At 31.3% G+C, this 24445-nt stretch overlaps 1 protein-coding gene across 1 annotated transcript; it reads right to left on the reverse strand.

Moving 5' to 3' along the window:
- Window positions 1–19834: 19834 nt before the first annotated feature.
- On the reverse strand, window positions 19835–21947 carry LOC107405213 (ethylene-responsive transcription factor RAP2-4). The gene has a single exon (XM_016012239.4). It carries the CDS (start codon window positions 21355–21357, stop codon window positions 20194–20196), a length of 1164 nt encoding a protein of 387 aa, XP_015867725.2. The 5' UTR covers window positions 21358–21947; the 3' UTR covers window positions 19835–20193.
- Window positions 21948–24445: the final 2498 nt, after the last annotated feature.

The following is a 24445-nucleotide window of genomic DNA, read 5'->3' on the forward strand; positions in this document are numbered from 1 at the left end:
ATTCCTGGAGGTGGAGTAGTAGGATTGAACATTAGTTGTATCTATGAGTAGTTTACTTTTAAAATAAATATTGGGCATATCAATATAGTATTTATATAGTTTGAATATTTTCTTTATGGTTTGATATTTAAATGCTTATTATATTTGTTTATGATTTGATATTTAAATGCTTATTTATGCATGTATAGATATTTGCTTTTACATATATATATATATATATATATATATATATATTATTTTATATGATGTTTAACATGATTTTAAATGGTTTCAAATTTTAATGATTCATGATAAATTTGTGAATTTCGATAGTTAAATATTTTAGTATTCAATTTAATGATTTAGCCCACTTGGAAAATAATTTGTTTTAGGAAAGTGGATTAGAATTTGTATATTTTTAAGCATATGTTTAAGTGTTTTAAATATCAAGATGCTTTGTTGGTATTTACACTATACATTTGTATACATGGTTTTAGTATGAAATGACATTTTAGGACTTAGAAAATATTTGTATAAGATCCATGGTTTATAAATTCATTAGCAAAATATTTAAACAAGAGGTTTGGTTTCTTGGTATCGAAGTCCGATTCATGGTATAGTATTTTTTTGAAATGGAAAACTATGGATTAAATATACCTGTTATGAATGCTATATTGTTGGATTTTAGATAATGTACCATATAGTATCAGTGTTCTATGTTCTATCATTATCAACATGCAGGTTTTAGTCATTCTATAAAAAGTCACAATATAAGAAAATGATGATTAGGCTTTATGCCATTCTTCCAAAGTGATAACTCGGTTGTATGCCACTTCTTCATGATCATAGTATGATAGTTTGCCATAATAGTTTTAGAATGCTAAAGGGTTGTGATGTTAGTTTATTTCTCCCTCTTTACTGTCCAATCGTGATCTAGGATGCCAAGCATCATGTAGTAGTATTAGGTGGATTATATAGTATATTATTAGATTTTTGTATATTTATTGTTTTACTATATTTTTCATAATTATTTTATGAATTTATTTTTTTTTTATTGTTTTATGCACTATATTTAAATCATGTTCATTTGATTTATAATATTTTGATGGTTTTATTATGAAGTATTTGTTTTATGATATTGATTTAGGGTACAAGTTAGGTTTTACAAAATAGTTTTAAAATGAGAATTTTGCAAATGATTGGTACTGTGAGATTTTGAGAGAAATAAATTTCAAAGTTAAGTTATTATTTTCTCATCATATTATGCTACTCATTGAGATATCTTCAACTCACATTTTATTTGTTTTTAACTTGTATACTTTCATTTAAGTAGTTAGAAGTAATCTATCTCGTGTATCACTTGTTAATTTTTGCACCTTACAATAGCCGCGGTATTTATCTTTCTCTTGTATATCCATACATTTATCTAAACTTATTGATAATAGTTGTATAATATATATTTACAATTACTATTAGAATGCTCTGGTTTAAATTAGTAGTGACCCTAGTATGCATTTGTGGTAATAACTAGTAGTATGACAAACTATAATTGTTGATTGTAATTGGGAACGTGTATGCTATTATGGTTTATATATATATATATATATATATACATACATATCGAAGTATTATTTTATGTACATGCATTGGTTGTCCACAACTCCATTGGGCTTTCCACAAAGATTATTCGGTAGAACTTTTCTAGGCAATATCACTTAAGGATCTTTAAGGGATTCTCAAGGCGGGTTCAATCGACATCGAAAGTTAAAATTTAAAATTGATTTATTGACCGATTTAAAGATGTACTAAAATCCTATTTGCATAAACTGAACCTTGTAGGGTTTGGATTTTTCTTGCCCATTCCACAAGCTTTCTATTGATATAAAGTTTTTAAATTTTGGATGACATTTAATAGTTTTTTTCACTTTTTGGGTCAATTAGTTTAATACCATATAAATTTGAACTGTGTTTGGACGTATTTGGACAATTTGGATAAAATTCAAGTTGGATTAGTATAATTAGGTGTTAATAGGATTCAACAAAAAGATTAATTTCAATAAAGTAGCCTCTAGATGAAAAATCCTAATTTTGAGTATTGGATATTTAGGGCTCACAGTATAATTGGATTGTTCAGTGTCTAATTTTAAAAATTTTAAAGTTATTAAAATTATTTTGGGACAATGATATGCACTCAATGTCTTTTATTTATTTTTTTGAGCCTAAAGAATATTTTTTTTATTATTTTAGGCACTTAAACTTATATTGAAAACGATTCGGCAGATAGCTAGTTTGAGTTATAACCTTTGAGTAAATTTTATTTTCTGAAATAGTTTTGAGGATTAAGTGTTTTATTATATGTGATATATAAATTACTTTATTATTATTTTTTTTAAAACTATTTGAATTATATGCCTTATCACATATTATGAAATAATTATTTAATTTATCATATTATATTATATAAAATAAATGGTTTGATTTAAATAAATTATGTTTTATGGTTATACATGTATGTGTGTGTGTGTGTGTGTGTGTGTGTGTGTGTGTTGGTACATGTTAGAATAATTTAACACAATGATTATGGATATTATTTAAATAGTTATATAAATATATTTGGTTGTAGATTATTATGTACTATATTGTACTATGGATATGAACTTGTTGGACTATTGTTACACTCTCTTATTTGACCTTTCCTTAATTAATCACATGATTCTTGAAGTTAGAAGGGAGGTTCCAATCTATATCGCCTTTGGGATGTCGATGGTCCCATTGGCAGTTTACCTCTCCCTTGGTAGTCGACAATATACTGAGACACTAGTGGGGTTGTGTGACACGTTATGGTAATGGATATAATGCATAAGATTATTGTTGTTACACTACGGTTATTGTTATAATTTCATAACTCATAAAAATATTATTTTAGTATAAGGTGGAGGGTATTATCTTGTTTTAATTTCTTTATACTATGATTAAGAGTTTTGTGAAAATTGTTTGTCAAAATAGGAGAAACTTTAAAGAGTGAAAATGAAGTTTTGATAGAAATGATTTTTAAGAATAATATTTATTTTTATAATATCGTATTTGATCACCTATTGGGCTCGTATTATTGTTTTGTATTTTTAAACTGTTTTTCCTAGACTTCTACTAACAATTGATGCATACTACATTTAGGCACCATGTTATCATCATCATTTTTCATACATTTCTTCATTACCTATCTTCACATTCATCACATTTCCGCTATTGATGTATTGGCTCTTTTCTGCTTTTTTATGAGACTATTATATATTTTGTTTTATTTACCTTTGAACTCATTTACTTTCTTTTAGAATATTCAGGTGGATTAACATAATATGTATGCTTATTTCTATTTTTCTTTCTCTTGAGTTTGAACCCTTAATGACTATGATTATGATTTTCAAAATTTCTATTAAAAGCGGTTATTTTTCTCTTTTATACTATTGGGCTATATCTAATTTGTGAGGAGATCTCACTAATCTCTTAGTATTGATTTAGTGGGACTTTCCTCGATGAGGCCATCTTAGATGCTTGGATAGGGCTTTAAAGTGGTCTTGTCAACTTGGTATCAAAGCATTAGATTTTCTTCATTCCTGTGGACCTGTAGTGTTGTGTGCATCATAGCCTTTCAACATTGTTTCTACTTCATAGACATTGTCTCTACTTCATATCCTTTATTTAATTTGGCTTTAATATCTAGATCCAAGAATGCCTTCAAGATGTAGTAGACCTAGGCATTAGGAAGAGCTAGTAAAGGGTATGGATGAGGCCACCCTAGGGATTGAACACAAAGAGCATTTGGTTGAGGCTTGGCAAGGGGTATGCATACTAACCATTTGATGCCCTACAATGAAGCAAGCTAGAGACTTAGGTGTAGTGACATTTGAGGGTACCACTGATCCGTTAGTAGCATTGACTTGGTTATCTACAATTGAGAAAATTTTGCAAGTGAGCATGCAGTGTCCCGATGAGGACATTGTTAGGATCATCTGTTTCCTTTTGAAAGGTGATGCTCACACTTGGTGGGTTGGTGAGCAAGCTGTATGATTGATATCGAGTTTTGTCCTTCAGCATACAAGGAATCCAAAAGATTGGAGTTTAAGAGACTTACTGAGGAGACCATGTTTGTTGCAGAGTATGAGAAGAAGTTTAGAGAGCTAACCACAGTTTGGCCTTTTCATAATTCTTGATGATGCTGTGAAGAAGTAGAAGTCTTTGAATAGATTGAGTGAACTTATTACTATTGGCATCTCAAGAGCTGACCACCTTGCCTATCAAGCTCTACGAAAGATAGCCTTACAATTTAAGGAACATATGGAGATGCATAAGCCCCGACAACAACCTTTAAAGGGTACATCTTTAGGCTGTTCTAGTCAAAGATCATCCAAGAAAGATTGTATCAGTTTTTGAGCAGCTAGCAGATACGGCTTTAGTGGAGGTAGACCTAGTGCCAGTGGTAATGGATTTCATAGGGTAACTCACAGCCATAGTACCAGTCAGTAGTCTTTTGGCTTAATGGCAATGGATTTCCCCTTTCTAGGCAGTATAGTGGCCATTAAGGAGGTCAATCTAGTTGGGCACCCAATCCACTTTCTAGCGTTTGTGGTAGATTTCATATAAGGTGTGAGGGGTGTTTCTACTGTGGACAACATGGTAAATTTAAGAGATAGTGTCCTCTTTGGTTTGCAGGTGGTATGAGGACTTCTGGATTTAGTTATTCAATATTAGCAAACTAGATCATATCAATAGACTAGGTTTTCTTAGCATATTGGTTCTAGCTACTCACAGTAATAGGTTAGTAATGTTGGTAGGCAAGGTGCTCAGCGAGATAGGTTGATGCTACTTCTTCTGGTAGTATAGCACCAATAGTGCATAAAGGTTCATATAGTGGTCAGCCAGGGTGACCACCAATTAAGGGTAGAGTCTCTTCGATAATGTAGCAGAAGGCTCTAAAGACATCTGATATGGTTACATGTATAATATTGATTCCCATATTCTTACTGATCTTAGAGCTACGCATTCCTTTGTATCACATAATCTAATAACATGGGTGGGTATAAATCTTATTCCTTTATATTCAACCATAAAGGTTTCCACACCCACAGGGGATCATTGTGCCTGACTCAAGTATGGAAGGGGTGCACGACCACCATTGGTGACTAGGAGATGGAGGTAGATTTAATTTTATTAGAGCTACAGTAATACATATTGTTTTAAGGATGGATTAACATGTAACCAATTATATTTCTATGGATTATTTTAGTAAGGAGATCATCTTTAGGTGATCGGAATTATCTAATGTTGTATTTTGTGGGAAGTGTAGGATTCCTTCTTCAGGTTTAATTTTTGATATGGCTACACATAATATGCTTCGAAAAAGGTTTAAGAGATTTTCAACAAACATCATTAATACTAGAGCCAGTGAGGTGAAGCTTGAGGATATTCGGGTAATGTGAGGCTTTTTAAATGTATTCCTTGAAGATCTTTCTGGGTCATTACTACCATAATGAATGGCCTCAATTGAAGACTCAGGTGCAGGAGTTATTGGATAAGGGGTTTGTGAGATAGAATGTGTCTCTTTGGGGTGCGCTAGTTCTGTTTGTGAAGAAGATAGATGATATTATATGGTTATGTATTGATTATAGACAGCAGAATAAAATTACCATATGGAACTAGCATCCCTTGCTGCATATTGATGATTTATTTGATTAGCTACAGAGTGCCAAAGTGTTTTTCAAGATTGACTTGGGGTCAAGGTATTACCAGTTGAGGATTAAGGAATCTGATATCCCTAAGACTGTCTTCAGGACTGGATATGGACATTATGAGTTTTTGGTGACGTCCTTTCCTTTGACTAATGTTCCTGTAGCCTTCATGGATCTTATAAACAGGGTTTTACGCCCTTTCTTAGATCGATTTGCTATAGTTTTTATTGAGAACATCTTGGTGTATTCTTCGAGTAAGGACGAGCATGAGGAGCATTTAAGGTTGGTGTTGCTAACTTTAAAGAAGCATTGGTTGTTTGCTAAGTTTAGCAAGTGTGAGTTTTGGATGGATATAGTAGATTTCCTCAGGCATGTCGTTATGTTTATGGCATTTACATGGATTCTCAAAAAGTGGAAGCGGTGTTGAATTGAGAGCAGCCTACTACAATAACTGAGGTGTAGAGTTTCTTGGATTTGAAGGAGTTCTCTAAGATAGCAGGATCATTCACTATCTGACTAGGAAATGAGTTAAGTTTGTATAGACGGATATATGTAAGCAAAGTTTCCAAGAATTGAAGAAGTTAACTTTGACACCAATTCTAACATTACTAGAAGGCGACAAAGGATTTAAGGTTTACACTGATACTTCTCAACAGGGCTTAGGATGTGTATCTATGCTGCATAAGAGGATGGTGGCTCATGCTTCCAGCCATTTAAGGATATGAGTTGAATTATCCTACTCATAACTTGGAGCTTATAACAATGATCTTTGCTTTGAAGACTTTGAGACATTACTTGTATGGAGCTACATGTTAGATCTACACTGATCAAAATAGCCTTAAATACCTCTTTACACAGAAGGAGTTAAACTTAAGGAAAAGGAGATGGATGGAGCTACTTAAGGATTATGATTGCACCATTAACTACCATCCTGGTAGGTCAAATGTGGTAGATGATACATTAAGTATAAAGGTTCTAAGTTCTTTGGCATATGTGTATATAGTGTAGCTTTGTGGAAGTTATGAGTTGTGTTGAGGATGGACCCACATGGACCTCTTTTAACTAGTTTTTGAGTTTGGCCCATACTTATTGATTACATTTGTTATGCTCAACTTCATAATCTTTTTTAATGAAGTTGAGAGGTATGGTTACAAAGGGTTCAACTACAGCTTTCATTGTTAGAGATGATGGCGCTTTGGCTATGGGTACAAGACTTTGCGTTCTTGTAGATGAAGAACTTAAGAGGGAGATTCTTGATGGTGCTTATAGCTCAACATAGCCATGTATTTTAGCGGCACTACGATGTATCGTACTTCACTAGAGTATTATCGCTGGCGAAGGATGAAGAAGGAGGTTACTAATTAAGTATTCAATTGTTTGGTATGTCCGTAGATGAAGGTAGAGAGGCAAAAGCTTTCAGGACTTTTGCAATCTTTATTTATTCCAGTATGGAAGTGGGAGGATATCACCATGGATTTTTTGTTCAAACTTATTTGTACTCACTTAGATCATGATGGTTTTTATGTGATTGATAATCAACTCACGAAGTCCACTCATTGGTCGCCGATTCAGAAGACTTATATATTGTAGGATTTGGTCAAGCTTTACGTGAAAGAGATTGTGAGTTCACACGGAATTCTTATGTCTATTATCTGAGATAAGGATGCATAGTTCACATCCAAGTTTTAGGGGAGTTTACAGGCATCTTTGGGTACTAAGTTACATTTTAGTACTACTTTCCACCTAGGAATGTCAACGGGATGGGGTGGGTTTGATTTTTCAAATTTCATCCCCGTCCCCATGAGAAATTTTTCATTCCATCTCCGCAGTTTTTTCCATTTCCTTACAGGCGGGGCGGGGACGAGGATTTTCATTTGGGAATGGGGTGGGGCGGTTTTCCCCATTGAAAAGGTAAACTTCTCATCCAAGACCCTAAACCCACCACTAGACTCTGATCTCCACCATAGGCCTGCTACCAGGAAACCACCCTCTTGGAGAAAAGCCAGGACTCATAGTGGCTCAAGCTGCCACTACTGGGAAAAAAAATTCCATAGCGAATCATGAAGTAGGTCGAAACAGCATTGTTATTGGAAGATGGATCTTTTTATGCACAGTAGTCCAAAAAAAAAAAATTCTTTTTTGTTGGGTTTCAGAAGAGGAAAAAAAATCAGAGGTAAAGTGAGGAAGACAACAATACCAACCGTAGATCCAAATTGAAAACTCCTTCATTTTCAGTCTTAAAAAAAAAAAAAAATCACCAACCAAACCAATAAAGTAGGTTAGAGGAGCTCAATAGAGCACACCATCTATGGAGGAATAAAGATGAGGAGAACTACATTACAGCAATGGAGAAGAACAACTTGCAAATCTGGTTATCGTTTGTTTTTTCAGGATGAAATGTTGGATCGGTCTTTTTGTTTCGCACGTGAGAGTGACGAGGCCCCAGAATGGTTGGTAGAGTAGGCCGGAAATGCCTCTACTGAAGTGGAAGATCAAGGATGAGGGAAGCATGATGATGAGGTCTATTGAAGTGGAAGATCGAGGATGAGGGGAAGAAAAGAAAGAATGATGGTGAGGTTCGGGAGGATGAGGATAAGGAAAAGGTGGTCAGAGAGTTGGTCAGAAGGGTAGGAAGTCGACGATTTCAGCTAGGAAGTTAGCCGCTGTTTATGGTGGCTACAACTGGCATAGGCGATCGAGAAAGAATGCTAGGGTTTTCTTAAGAAAATGATGTTTTACTGAAATTATAATATATATATATATATATTAGGCTGGGTACGGGCCGAGGTTATTATTCCCCAGCCCCGGCTGGTCCCTGATTCTGATTTTAAGGCTCTGCCCCGAGCCCACCCCATTAGGGGCCGTGCACCTCAGGTATCGGGGTATTCAGGCCAAATTGTCATTCCTATTTCCACCTACAAACAGATGGGCAGTCGAAGAAAACTATACAGACTTTGGAGGATATGTTGAGGTCATTTGTACTACAATTTTAAGAGACTTGTGATACGAACCTAAGTCAACTCGCACCTAAACCCGTATTATATTAGCCCGGATCAGAAAATTAAGTTTAAGTTCTTATAATTACCTCAACCCCTAATCAACCTGTGACTAGAACCCTTGCTATATGATGAAGATGCCACAATAGATGATGGATGTCCTATTGATAAATCAAACTAAAACACTTACTCTCTAATGTTATTTTAGGTGTTCAAAGAGAACTAAAAGAATTCTATTTCACAAATAAATTTCTGAATAATATTAGAGGTGTATTCTCATTGAAAAATAAGTACTTAAATAGGCTAAAGTCACAAAATAATAAACCCTAAACAACTAGGTAAAATTCGGCCCAAAGGAATTAGGCAACAAGTGTGGCCGAATTTTTCTTGCTTTTCTAAACTAATTTGGATTAATTAATTCTCTTATTTTGAATTAGGAATTAATTAATTTACAATGGAAATAATAAAATAATAACTTTCCTAAATTGTTTTGTCCAGAAAATAAGTAAATAAAAACCAAATAAAAAACTAATTTCCTAAAATAAAAAGTCAAACTCAAATTAAAAAACTAGCTGACTAGTTTTACGACTAAGCTAGCTTTGATCAATTTTCAACTAGTAAAGACCCCAAATCATATCCAATGTGCCATGTAGGATTCCAAATAGGGTTATGTATGATTCCCATACGTTGCCCTTAATTGGAACAAAGAGAAAATGCTAAATCAACGAAATGCAGTAAAGCCACAACAAATACAGCATTTTCGGCCAATCACCATTTTGGTTGCTTTTGATTCTATCTTCCTTGATTCCATAACCTCTTAATGATATTAAATGAATTTAAGAAGTGTTGAACCCATTTCGTGCTGCTCGGAGTCCATAGTTGCACTAAAACAGCTATCTGGGTCCATATCGGCCACCACCTGGATGCATAAAATGAGTTTTGTATCTTCGGATATGGATAAACCTTTTTGAGAATTGATAACTCCTTGTATGAATCCAGCCAGGTTGTCTTGAAATCTCTTGGCTTGTGCTCTAGTGATTGGCCCAGTCTTCATCTGTATTGGATCAGCACCCTAGCGGGTAGTCGGTTGTACGGGTTCAGGTGGATTCTCATCAAATTGGGGGTCTCACTTAATTTTATCAAAGTTCACCTACAACAATAGTTATCATTTTAGCATTGGTATGACACCTTATGAAGCCTTATATGGGAGGAAATGTAAGACTCCTATATGTTTGAGTGAGATTGGTGATTGACAACCCAGAGGTCTTGGCTATGTACAGTGGACAGTTGATAAAGTCAAGATCATTCGTGAAAGATTAAAAGTAGCTCAAGAAAGACAAAAGAGTTATGCAGATGTTAGAAAAAATGATCTTGAGTTTGAGGTTAGAGATAAAGTCTTTTGAAACGGCCACTTTAGAAAAGGGTATTGCGTTTTGGGAAGGGAGGAAAATTGAGTCCAAAGTACATTGGGAGGGAGGACTTACCTTATGACGAGTAGTTGGTACAGATGCTTAACCGTAAAGATTAGAAGCTTCGTACCAAGACCATACCCTTGATGAAAGTCTTATGGAGGGACCATGCAACAGAGGAGGATACATAGAAGCTAGAGGACCATATACGAAGTCAACACCCTCACATTTTCCACCATTAAGGTACGAATTTCATTGGATGAAATTTCTTTAAAGGTAGGAAAGTTTCGACTATCGATCCAAGATTAGGTTTTGAATGTAAACTTTATTTGGTTGACTAGGATTAATTAGTTTGGCTATTAGTGAGCCCTAAGTTTGACTTTTTATTGGTTAATAATTTTGGTTTGACTAATACACCATAGTGTAGTGCTCATCAAATGAGTACGTACACTGGTAGCATGCCTAATTTTGAATTACCGTTAGAAAGTTATGGCTTTAAAAAGTTTTTAAACACCAATATGTTATCTATATCCAAATCAGTTCTGTGTTCTATCATTTATTGAACTCTAAGCCTATATATATAGGCATTAAGGAGCGTGCTCAACAGTAAATAAATCAGAAAATACCGAAAAGCCCTTTAGACTTTTAAGACCCAACTCGACTCGAGTCACAACCTGTTTAACGGCAAACCAGATTAACACCCGATTTGAGCCATCTCAGACCACCAGAGGATGACATGCGCCGATCACCAGGATTTGTCCATGTCTCGGCGGCCAAAACCACCAAATCCCACGGTTAGCTGCCATTGTACAGGCCGAGTGATGATGGCCTGCTGGTTTTCTAGAGTTCAGCCATTTTCTGGCCATTCCAAGCCTCCCCATATACCCTTTCCCTTTATTTTGGACTCTTTGAACCCATTGGCACTCTTCGTTTGTCGAAATTTTTCATGATTTGAGAGATCAATCAACATCAAATTTAGCTAATTTTTTATGTGTTTTCCAACCACCGACAATGTTTTTGGACCAAAGTGAGCTTAGATCCTTGTTACTCATTTTACAAGCTTTCCATTGATATAAAATATCATTTGATAATTTTCTATGTTTGGATATAATTGGACAAATTGGATAAAAATTAACGTTAGATTATGTACTTAGATGTTAATGGGATCCAATAGAAAGTTTAATTTCAATACATTAGCCTCCAAATGAAAAATTCCAATTTTGGATATTATTTAAGGCTCATAATATAATTGAACTGTTCAATGTCCAATTTTAGAAATTTTAGAGTTATTAAAGTTATTTTCGGATAATAGTATGCATTCAATATCTTTGATTTAATTCTTGAAGCCTAAAAAATATTTTATCATTATTTAAGCACCCAAATTAATATTATAGGCAAACCAATAGAGGAGCTAATATGAGCTGTAATTTGTAAGTGAACTTTATTTTTCCAAATGATTTTGGAAATTAAATGTTTGATTGTATGTGTTATATGAATTACTCTATTATTATTATTTATAGAATTATTTGAAATATATACATTATTATATGCTATGAAATAATTATTTAATTTACCGTATTATAGTATATAAAAAGGAATGATTTGACTTAAATAAATTGTAGTTTATGATTATATATATATATATATATATATATATATATGTTTATATTGGTATATGCTGGAACATTTTAATACGATAATTATGGATATCATTTAAATAGTTATATAAATAAAATAGATTGTCGATTACTGTATACCATATTGTACCATGGATATGGATTTTTTGGACCATGGTTGTGCATGCTTATTTGACGATTCCTTACTTGATCACAAAATTCTTGAAGTTTGATGGGAGGTCCAGCTTGTGGTGCTTTTGGGATGCCAAGGAACTCATTGCCAGTTTTCTCTTCCTCTGATTGTTGACAACACACTGGAGCGATAGTAAGGTCATGCAACAAGTTATGGTAATAAATAGGATACATATGATTATTATTGTTACACTAAGATTACAGTAAATAGTTATTATATTTTTTATTACCGATAGTTTTGATTTCATAACTTGTAAAAATATTATTTTATTATAAGATGGAGGATATTAATTTGTTTTAATTTTCTTATTCTATGATTTATGAAATTGTTATGGTGAGGATAATTAAGTGTTTTGTGAAAATGATTTGTCAAAATAGGAAAACTTTTAAAAAGTGAAAGTGAGGTTATGAGAGAAATGATTTTTAAGAATAACATTTATTTTCATAATACCATGTATACTTGTTTACTCATTAAACTTGTCTCATAATTTTATATTTTTAAATTATTTTCTTTAGGCCTCGGCTGACAATTGGTGCATGTTATGTTTGGGCATTGATCATCATGCTCACCTTCGTACTTTTTTTCATTATCACATCTTCAAATTTGACACATTTCTATTGTTGATGTAATATCTTTTTTTCTGCTTTCTTATGATTCTATTATATATTGTTTTATTTACATTTACGGTATATTTAGATAAAAATAAATTCAGTAGGAATCTATTTTCCTTTGAAAAGTGATAATTTTTTTTTATTTCGATATTTATTGTAAGGTGGAAAAGTGTTAGTCCAAGGAATTAGATTCCCATCAACGTAGAAAAATATGTGGAAAAATTGTTCTTACCTATATAGGTGTTATTTTGAGAATTTCAAAGAAAATAGTTTTGGAATTTTTTCAAAATACATATTTGCCATTAATTTATTATACAATATTAAAATTAATTATTTATAAATCACAAATTTCCTATTACTCATCAAACAGATTAAGAGAAAAATTAATTCTCACAAACTAAATCCCAAAAATCAAATTCCCTCAAATTAATTCTCACGAACTAAATCCCAAAAATCAAATTTCCTTTTAACTTTGACATTTCCCAAACGAGCTTTAGAATAATTTATTTTCTTTTAGAATGCTTTGGTGGATAGATATGATAGGTATACTTGTTTTTATTTTTCTTTCTCTTGAGTTAGAACCTGTGATAGGTATAATTATGATTTTAGAATCTTTATTAAAAGTAATTATTTTTTTTTGTTTATACTATTGAAATATATCCAATTTAGAGGAAGGTTCCACTGAACTCTTGGTACCGATTTAGTAGGATTTTCCTAGACGAAGCCATTTTAGATACTCGGAAAGAGCCCCGTGAGCAATCCTAATAGTTTTAGTATCAACTTTCTATTATTAGCCCTTGGATAATATAAAAAATTAAGATTCAAAATTTAATTATTGATCAATTTAAGGACATTATTAAAACTTCTTTGGGTAAAATGAACCCTATAGAAATTCAAATAACCATAAATAAAATATTTAATCCCAATCCTTGAAGCAATTCAATAACTAAAAAATAAAATTCTCACAGCAAAATCATCAAATCGATTTGATATGAATCTAGTTGCAATCCTATTTTGATTAAATTGAAGAAACTTATATGGCAAATGTTTATACGTTAATTGAATTATCAATTGTTATTTGAATTTAAATTTTAAAATCTAAAATATGATTTGTCAACCTTTAATACTTGCCATGTAAAAAATCTTGTTTAATAAAATTAAAAATTCCATAATTAGAGAATTATTGTATATATATATATATATAATATTTCTTAAAATACCATGATCAGCCAATATCTAAAATTAAATTTCACCACCCAGTAAAACCCATATTGGCAAACGGCATTATTCTCAAAGTTGGCAAAATGTTGAAAAGTATAACCTTTGTTCTTTTTTTTCTTTTTTTAATTACCCCTTGAAACCTGAAATTTTTTCCTTTCTCATTGTTCCCATGTTACTCCTTATATATATATATATATATATATATATATATATATATATATATATATATATATATATCTATATATGATTGTACCCAAGAGCAATTATTAAGTAACGTGGCATTAGAATAAGTAAGTCATTTTACGCTACTTAATTACTTGTAAAACCCAATTGTCTTATGCACAAACGAATCCGAAAATAGATTATTTGATGATTATATATAGTTCCCAGCAATGAAATATTAAAATTCAACCGAAAAAAAAAAAGAAAAAAGAAAAAGGCAATGAAGTTTTAAAAATGATCCATTGACACTATTTGATATTTCGTTAACAATTTTCTTTCAGAAACATTTTGATATATTACTGCCTTCTTTGAGGTAAGGCTATAATCAAGGGAGCTGGAAAATCATATGGTCATTATTTATGTAACATATTTTATATATTACAGAAGCACAAGATTTTTATCATACATGTCATCATTACTAGGTTAAAAAATCTAATTAATTGATTATGCTTGAATCTAGACATGGCAATCACTTCCTATGAATGCTTCCAAACAACAATTGGTTTGTTTTTTTTTTGTTTTTTTAATAAAAAAAATCAGGAGCCAGAAATTGGATAGGCAAGAGCCAGCAAAGCTTAATGATTCTGACATTTATGGATCTACATCAGCAGATAGATTTCAACTTTCTTTTCTGTTTTTTTATCAAACTACATGAGCAGATAGATTTCAACTTTCTTTTCTGTTTTTTTATTGGTTGTTGAACGCCATAATATTGATTTGACAAGAATAAGAAAATCTTTCTTTTTTTTCCTCCCCTGGAGAAACAAGAAAATCTTATTATAATCATTAACTAGTGGGCTATATTTTATATTAAGATCATGACATTAAATATGCATGTATACCATCAATTTTTTATCAAAATATTTTAATAAAATTTTTATTAAAACTATCAAAAATGTATTATCAAAATGTTTTAATAAAAAATTATTAAAATATTTTGACAGATTTTTAATTAAAATTTTTTTATTAATTTTTAAATATTTTTTAACATCAAAATTTAAAAATATTTTAACATTATAAATAAATTTAATAATATATTAAAATTTCTATAGCAAACGTTATTGAAAGTTCTATGGTATTATATCAGTTTTTTTATTTATTAGCTTTTATATCATAGAAATGTTAAAATTTAAAATTTAAAAATAATTAAATATAAATTAAATTTAACAAATAAATAAATATATATATATATATAATGTATTACAAATTTACAATGTGATAATTTAACTAGCTGGGCATTAAACAGTTCACTTTTTTGGCTAAATTTTTAATACTAAAAAATAAAAATAAAATATATTTTAAATTAATATTGTAACATATAATTTGCAATTCTTTCTGGTTAACCAAAAGGTGAGCTAGTATCTATGAGCTAGCCATGCATCTACCTCATCATTACATTTGATTTTTTATGTTTTATCATTTAAAATAATTTTTCTGTTTATTTTATTTTTAAATTTACAAACTTTCAATTGTAAATATAAATAACTTATTAATTGAATTAATTTTACTTGACAACAAATATATCAAATTAGGCAAGAAAATGCTGAAGACCGTCCATTATTAACGATGCTGCCAACATTTTTGGTTCTTTTTCTAAACAGGTTAAACTATTTTTATATAAATCTAACAATTTTTGAGTTTTAAAATAGAATGTATCAGAAACATGTAATTCTACTTTTGTTTATTTACATAACTCATTAATTTATCACCAAATATAAATGAAATTTTGAAGCTAACAAAAAAGGTAAAAAAAAAAAAAAAAAAAGAAAAAAAAAAGACTAAACTTGTATTGTCCAACTAAGATAATAGTTCATGACAAAATCATCTATCAATCAATCAAACGTAACCCCTTTTGTTTTTTTTCTTCTATCTTTTTTCTCTTTTCCGGGTGAGAAACAAATTAGAGCAATCTAGATCCATCTCTGTTTATTTTTCTCTTTGTTTGATAGTGATTCAAATTAATCCAACTTTCTACTGCCTATAATAAAGACAAATGGTGGTTGGTTAAGCTTAAAAGCATCTCAAAAATGTCATACAAATTACATGTCCATCACATGAAATGCGTCATACTTTGTTTCCTCCGTAAAAAGAAAAACAAAAAAAAAAAAATTAAAAAAAAAATACTAGAGCCAAGCCCGTTAGGCTATACAAGGCATTTTTTATATTTTATTTTTCTCTTTATGCTATTCTTTTTCTTCTTTCATATGCTATTTGCCTTTTTCTTTTTGGTCACATATGGCTTATCTTCTCCCTTTTATAATATAAAGATATAAAATGATGCCCTTTTATTACGCATGGTCTTTAAAAGCTCTCTCTTTTAGCTAATATTTCAAAAATAGACCATTTTAAAGTAATAATCAACAATCAACAAATAATTTTTAGATTAAGAATATATTTAAATTCAGATTCTTAGCTGATTGTATTAGAGAAAAGAACGGAATCCCCACAAGACACATAATTAAAACCTGTAAAGTCGAATGACCCACTTGGGCTGGTCATCAACCTTTTTCTTCCTTTTTTTCTTTTTTCTCAAAGTGCAACCTTCATATATATATATAAATCCCATTTCACACTACTTTTGCCTCAAAATGCGATGCTTTACACACCAAAATGAAAAATCTTAGGGTGAAGTGAACTATTCAAAAAGCAATTGTTTGAATTCTAATAATAAATGGAATTTTATTATTATTATTGTTATTATTGTAAGAGGAAGAAATAAGGGTCTTAGTTTGCCAAGCTACCTTTGTGAGGATTCTAGATGACCCACATTAGGACTTTCCAGTCTATTTCCTTTTTCTCCCTGAATTTGGTATTGCAGTGTGAACTAACTTTAGATTGCTGAGATCAGGAAAGAATAAGAACATTGGATATATTTTTTTAATTTGTGTATATATATATATATATAGATATTGTAACTCTTAGGGATGTGGAGAAGTTATGACTCTAGGTGGGGGTGGTGGCATTCCAAATTCCTTATCTGAAGAAGGAAGGGATAAGATAGTGTAGATTGTATTATTATAAGAGTTACTGTAAAGTGGGCTCAATGGTTTCAGGCTTTCCCATATGTCCTATTGCAATCTGCAGTGCTGCGGATAAGAAAGTTGTAGAAGCTACTAAAAGCAGGGCAATTCCCATTTACTTTCCTTTCTATCTTGTTTTTTTTTCTTTTTTTTTTCTTTTTCTTTTTTGATAAATTATACAAATTGCATCTTCTGTTTTTTTTTTTGTTTTTTTTTTTTTAAAAGAAATTCCACGAACCCTTTTCACACATTCTCTTTCGTAGCCAAAGTTTGAAAATTGATGGTCAACAAACTTTAATTTTTTATATTCAATATAAAATATTAAAGATAAAAGTTGCCTTTAAATTTAACATATATACATAAACAAATTTAAAATAAAAGAACAAAATTTAAATATTTTTTTATAGTTATGGCTTTTTTTAAAATAAATTTATTGATAAAATAACTTCTAAAGGATGGGATAGTTATTTTATCATTATTTTATATTTTATATTGAGGATATTTTTGTTATTTATTATTATTATTATTATTATTATTATTTTGGAAAAATAAACCATATTGATCCTCACAATTTAAATTTTGATTAAGAGAAGAAAAATATGAGAAAGAAAATTGAAACTACAAATGAAATATATGCAATTTTTAGAAAATAAAGGGTATATATCAAAAAATTTGAAAGTAAAAGGGGAGTTTATTTAATATATCATTTTATTTTCACTTGTTTTTGCTAATTAAGATATTCACTTATTTTATCTCTAAAAATAACAAAATGAAAAATTATGGAAAATTCAGACCCAAACTATTGAGTATTATTTATGTTTAAGCAACGAATATTACTATTCTATGACTTTTTGTTAGACCTTTGTTTTTTTTTTTTTTTTTAATCTATAATACATTTGCAATTTAAGATGGAAATACTTGAGCAAATGACAATCTTTAACATTTATGTCAATAAATTATGAACATATCAGATTCTACTTATATATATCTTTTTGAAATAGAATTCTTTTGATTGTTTTTTTTTTTTTTTTTTTTGGGGGTGAATTTTAAATTTTCATTGAAAATGCATGTTTGACTACACTTTATGTATCAAAGATGCTTGGAACCTCATATGTTAAGGACCTAGTTCCTTTCTAACATTTACACAAATAAAACTAGTGGGAAATTATAAATAAATAAATGGTGGATTTGGAAATTATTTGCATGTTAAAGTTAAACTAACAAGAGTAATATCTAATACTTGTATGTACTGTGTATTTGATATTCATGCATTATTAATTTTGATCATGGTTCTACAATTTTAAGACTTCAAGAGTTATTTTTATTATTATTACTATACTCAATAAATTATTTGGTATTTTATTGTTATGTAAGTTCCTGAACTAATCTTGCTAGACAAACTTAAGGTCAACAAACCTCCATGTTCAATTAAATCTTTTTTTATTTCTTAGGTATAGAAATGGGAAAAACTAAATTAATTTTTTAATCATGATACGAAGAAACTAGTATTTCTATTTCACAAATTCTATTTGAATAAAAAGTATAAATTGAAAAGAAAGAGAAAGAGGAAATGCGCACTCGTATATAAGTCTGACTATCAAGTTGAAAAAAGCATTTTATATCTTCGAATCGAAATACATTTTCAAAAAGATATCAACTTTAATTTTGTTTGTTCCTTGTCATGAAAGCAAAAGAGTATAAAAATCAAAACCCAATTCTGATTCTGAGCATTCAAGAGTAATAAACTGTTTAAAATAATAACTCATTCTGTATCTATTCCAATTTAACTTTATTTTGACTTTTAATTAGAAAAATGGAGCATAAATCCTACCAACTCTTTCTTTTCTTTTTTCTTCATATTCGATGGTGAGATTCAAACTCTAAGAAAAAAATAAAAAAGTTTTCTACTAAGATGTCACCATGGGAGCAACTCTTTTAACTGTTTGAAAGCAATAAAAATTGATAGGGTTATTTATACAGCCTAATGATGAATTATCAGTGAAAAAAAAATAATTTAGTTGATAAATTATTGACGTGAATGCTCTTCTAATTTTGTATACTGAATCTAGCAGAATTATGCATATATATCCATTAAAAGTTAAAAACTATGCATATACATGCATAAAAAAAATTAAATAAAATAGAATAAAACTATTATACAAGAGAATTAAATAAATTATGCATAATTAAAATCATATCTACACATAAAACTATTATCCAATAGAATTAAATCAGTTATGCATAATTGATTTCATAAATAAACGGGTCAAAAGTGCATAATTAAATTGAAGTGAGAAAACAACAGCATGAGAGGCAATGTGAAACTTTTTGTAATTTGGAAGGTAATGTGTAAAATGTGTAATGGTTCAAGAGACCTAAATGTACTTACGCAGATTGATATTATCAACTCAAATATCATCAAAAGGATTTTGACAATTTTGTTCAATCAAAATACCATCGTATGCTAGAAACACCATTCGCTTAATAAAAAAGATACTTAGCAACTAAAATTAAAAACGTAGAAAAAAAGATAGCGAAATCATGCAAGTTTAACAGGGAGGTTTGCCGCAGTTAGTGCCACTCGTTTTGTTAAAGTAGGGGGCTAAAGAGAGCATCAACGATTAGACAGGTTTTCCTTTTATCCAACAAGCCCATGCCTCACTTGCCACAATTTATATACAAAGAAAAGTGCGCTGATTACGCTGTTTTGCAATTATTTGTTCAACTTTTAATTCCCCATTTCATCTTCTTTTTTTTAATGCAAAAGAAAAAACTCAAACCACAAACCCCAAAACAAAAAGCGATAAGATCAAAACAAATATCACATGCTCACCGTGTACATACACAAAACACAAAAAAAGTAGATTACTTATATTCATGGAAGACATGTTTTTAATTACATTCACCTAGAGAATACTAGATAATCTCCATGGTCATGCAAGGAAAAAAACTACCAGCAGACCCATATAGAGAAACCATTTTTTCTTTTTTCACTGACTGGACTCCTAAACAGACTCATCAAAGCTAAAACCTCTGCAAATATTTAAAAAAGCTCATTGCAGAAGTCAGCTTCTTTTCTTAAACACCAAACTGGACCTAAACTAAGGGGGGAGAAAAAAAAAAAAAGACCCGAAAGTACTTGAACCAAACTAGAAAAATAGACAAAATATTACAGAGATAATTAACTAGAAAGTAAAATTTTAGATAGCTGCCCAATCAATCTCCTCAGAAGGGTATTTCTCCAAACCAAAATTCTCCATGTCACTATTCCACTGAGAATCTGAGAAATCCAAGAAAGTGATCTCAGATTCGGGGGAAGAAGATCCTGCCAATGATGATGACGTCGACTCATCTGACAAAGATGGCGACGACAAGGCCTCCACTTTACAACACCGATTATCAGCGACAAATGATTCACATTCGCTCTTCAATTCACCTGTTAATGAGTTCTCGGAGACCATCTTGGCCTGTGAAGGAGCTGAAATCGTTGGCTTTTCCTCAGCGACAGAACAAAGCTCCCCTGTATTACTACTACTACCCTGTTTCTGCGAGTTAGCCAAGCTCTGGCAAATAGCTTGGAGTTTCGCATCCACCGAGGAATGGAGAGGCTTGTAGTCGCCGAATTCGCCTGAAATATGAGCTCCTTGGTGCCGGAGATGAGGGAAATTGAGGCGAGCGAAATCTCCCCTGAGCTTATAAGCAGCTTTATCATAAGCCAAAGCCGCTTCTTCAGCTGTGTCATAGGTGCCGAGCCAGAGTCTGGTTCGATTCTTAGGAAGTCTGATCTCGGCGACCCATTTGCCCCAATGCCGCTGTCTCACTCCCCTGTAAAGCTTCGTGGTGGGTTTTGATGGAGTACCGATTTGCTTCATGGGAATGGATTTTGGGCTCAGGTAGTTGTTGAGGTTGGGATTGGTTTGGCGTTGCCACTGGTTAGACAACATGTCTTGCTGCTGTTTCTGCTGTTGTTGGTAATAGATTTGGGCTTGGATTTGAAGAATCTGAGATTGGGTGAGTTGGTTAAGACCTATTGAACCTGTTTGCTCAAAACCCATCTGGTTGTAGCCAGAGAACCCTTGGGAAAACATGTGGGTACTCGATGGGGAGCAAAAATCAGGGTACAGATTGGTCTGAGAAGAGGAAGAAATTGGAGAATAAGAGCAAGAAGGGTAAGAAGAGAAATGAGAAGAAGAAGAAGAAGAGCAAGGAGAAGAAGGAGAAGCTGGTAAAGAAGTAATGGAAGAGGTCGATGAAGCACTTTTCATAAAAGGTTCAAGTGCTTTCATGAGCTCCTCTCTAAACGGATCTGAGAAAACCACTGGATTTGTGCTGCTGCTGCTGTAAATATCTATAGCTGCTGCCATGTCTTTCTCAACAAAGTAAACCAAAGAAATTGTTAAAAGACAGACAAACAAACAAGAACCAAAAAGAAAATGTTAAAAGCCTGTTTCTTTCCAAAACCAAAGAACAGGTAATACTTATATAAGAGAAGAAGAAAAACCCAGTAAATATTAAAGGTTCTTTGCACAAAGAAAACCAAAAACCACCTCGAGGGATAGAAAAACAAACCCTCTTAGCCGATCACAGAACAAAAAAAAAAAACACTATTTACCCAAAAAAAAAAATCTGGATCTCTATTCTGAATCACCTGGCTTTCAAAAGCACCCTTCTGGGTTTTGCTTTTTCTTTTTTTTTTTTTTTTTTTATCTCTCTTCAAATCAATACGCAAATGAAAAACAAACCCAAAAACCAGAACTTCGAAAGACAGACGATGACAGAAAGGGATACAGAGAATCGGGGATTAAAGAGAAGGGGGGTAAAAAGAAAAGAAGAAGATGATCAAATTCACCGTTGCAGATGAAGAACACCCAGAACAAAGAAAGAAGACAGCGCTTTCTCTCTCTTTTTTTTTTTATCTCTGTTTTTCTCACTTGTGAAATGCTTGGGGTCACCTTCTCTGTTTATATAACCCCTTCGGCCCATGGATTTACCTTTTCTAAAACCTCCGATTCTCTCTCTCTCTCTCTCTAACCACGTTTTTTTCTTTTTTTTAAATAATCACCCTCCTTCCTCGTCAACTTCAAAGATGCTTTATTCGATGTGGGCTATCCATTCACAAGAAGACACGTTGTATTCATTGTATCTGTGTTTGCCACGTGTCAATGAACAAGAGGCCGGTCTACCCGTGCTGACGTTGGATTTGCTAAGTAGTTTTGGTTGACTGTATGTGCTATACCCGTTTGTTTTTGGAGTGTTATGGAATTTAATCCCTTTTTTTTATTTTTTTTATTTTGGGTGTCGTCGGCATTCAGCTGCCACATCTATATTTATCACTAGCATTTTGAAAGCAAGTGAGCGTGAGAGTGAGACACTGCAATGCTAATGGTACAATCATGGTTAATTAACCACATCACAAAATTGGACCATTTTGATGTGAAATTTGCAAGCTATATCTATGGAGAGTTTAATTTAGCTACGCCATTTGGAAATACCTCATTTACAAGCTTGAAAATTGAAGAAAAACTTGGCGGGTGAAAAAAAACAAATTTTATTATTTTTTACTTGGTTAAACGAAATAAAATCTGTATTGTCCTTACAATACAAGAATATGTTAATTATGAATTAGGCTTGCATTAGTAATTTAATACATTAGCTGAGATGAGAATTTGATATGTTTGAAAATCCATCAAGGTGTGATAAATAATAAAAATTGCTACTTTTTGAATTAAATTTTTAATTTCAAATTATTTCTTAAAGTAGCACCTTATCAGTAACAGCAGCAATAATAATTTCAAATTATTACTACTCGGCATGTTCTTGGCACATATTCCTAATGAATCAATTGCTCCATCTATATCAATATTATCCTTCGCAGCAGCAGCAGCATTATATGAAAGGGGATGACGAATTAAGAATTAATTGGTTAATTGTCAAGGAAAAGTTGCGTTCTCACTTATATCAGCAGCATAACGAGAATTTTTAAAAGTAGATCCACGCAAGAAAGTAAAAAGTAAATTATAAGAAAGGAAGGTGAATGTTGTTGATAATTTATTTTATTATTATTATTTTTTTTTTTTTGGGGGGGTAAGAGTGGATGTTGAGGAGATAGATAGTGGGGTGGGACTTGGAAGGAACTTGATAGTTTCTTTGCAAAAAAATAAAAATAAAAATAATTAAAATAATTAAAAAGATTGAGCAGGGTTGGTGTTGGAGTTAATTGACCCATAGTTTGGGAGAGGAGTGGAGGTAGAGTCAAGTAATCATGTGAGAAATAATAGTCAGTTGCGAGAGAGACAAGCTATCGTCAATTGCGGCGCCATCATCATCAATTTTCTTTAGGAAAATACAAATACAAAAATATAAATATATATATATATATATACCAATATATATATATATATTAATACAAAAAATCCAAAATATATGTAATATATATATGAGGTGAGATAGGAAGGTTTCTAATATTACTCTAGGCGTTTGCCAAAAGCCAACTTAGCTCAACTTGTCCCTTCAATCCATTGACGATGGTAAAATGTGGCCAAATTTCATTTTCTATACGAAAAATCATAAAATAAATAAGTAAATTTGTGATCCATACAATTTAATTATATTTTTATCTTCCAACTAAATCCATTGTAGAGAAAAAAAAATCTAATAATTGAAATGAGAGGCTGCAATTTCGTAGGGAAACTAACTAATTAATTACCTATTGGTTTTAAAATAAATAATAATACAAAAGGCTACAGAAGGCGAGAAGTGACTATGGAGTTTATAAAAATCATAATTATATAGTATTTATAGAAGTTGCATATTTTCTACGCGAGAAAAATATCATGATCAATGATTATTAACATCAGGTGGAAGGTATATAATTATTAAATATTTGATAATAAATGGACTATTACCCCGAATCACTCATATAATAATAATAATAATAAAGTATTTTAATCATTTAGAAAGGACAATTGTAATTTTAATACCAAACTCTCGATATTATCTGTTTGTTCGTTTGTTATTTTTTGGTTTCTTTTTAATAAATTATTTAATTTACGACTTATACATAATTCTTCGTAAGATTCAAACTTGTAAAAATAAATAGAAATATTCAATCATTAAAAATAATCTGTTTTGTTAATTTATTTTTTTAATTAAATTTAGATTGAATCTGGACAGCAGGGAGTAGAGGAAAATGGAATCAGAATAAGGAAAAAGAAGTCAATAAAAATGTCGTAGTAGAGAGATTAGAGAGGAAGAGAGAGAGGGAGGATATAGAGATTGGAATTTAAAGTCAAAACGTTGAGAAATGCAGGACGTCCGAATTTGCAAGGCGTGGGTGGGAAGTTGCGTAAGATACAAGCCAAGGGATCCCAAAAGAAATTAAAAAAAAAAAAAATGGGGAAGAGAGAGAGAGAGAGATGGAAGATGGGACCCACTTCCTTTTCAACATGTATC

This window comes from Ziziphus jujuba, chromosome 7 (genome assembly GCF_031755915.1).
Source record: "Ziziphus jujuba cultivar Dongzao chromosome 7, ASM3175591v1".
Lineage (NCBI taxonomy): Eukaryota > Viridiplantae > Streptophyta > Magnoliopsida > Rosales > Rhamnaceae > Ziziphus > Ziziphus jujuba.

Bases quoted from the DNA above. Each gene is read 5' to 3' on its own strand.
- LOC107405213 (XM_016012239.4), bottom strand. From the start codon at position 21,357: ATGGCAGCAGCTATAGATATTTACAGCAGCAGCAGCACAAATCCAGTG.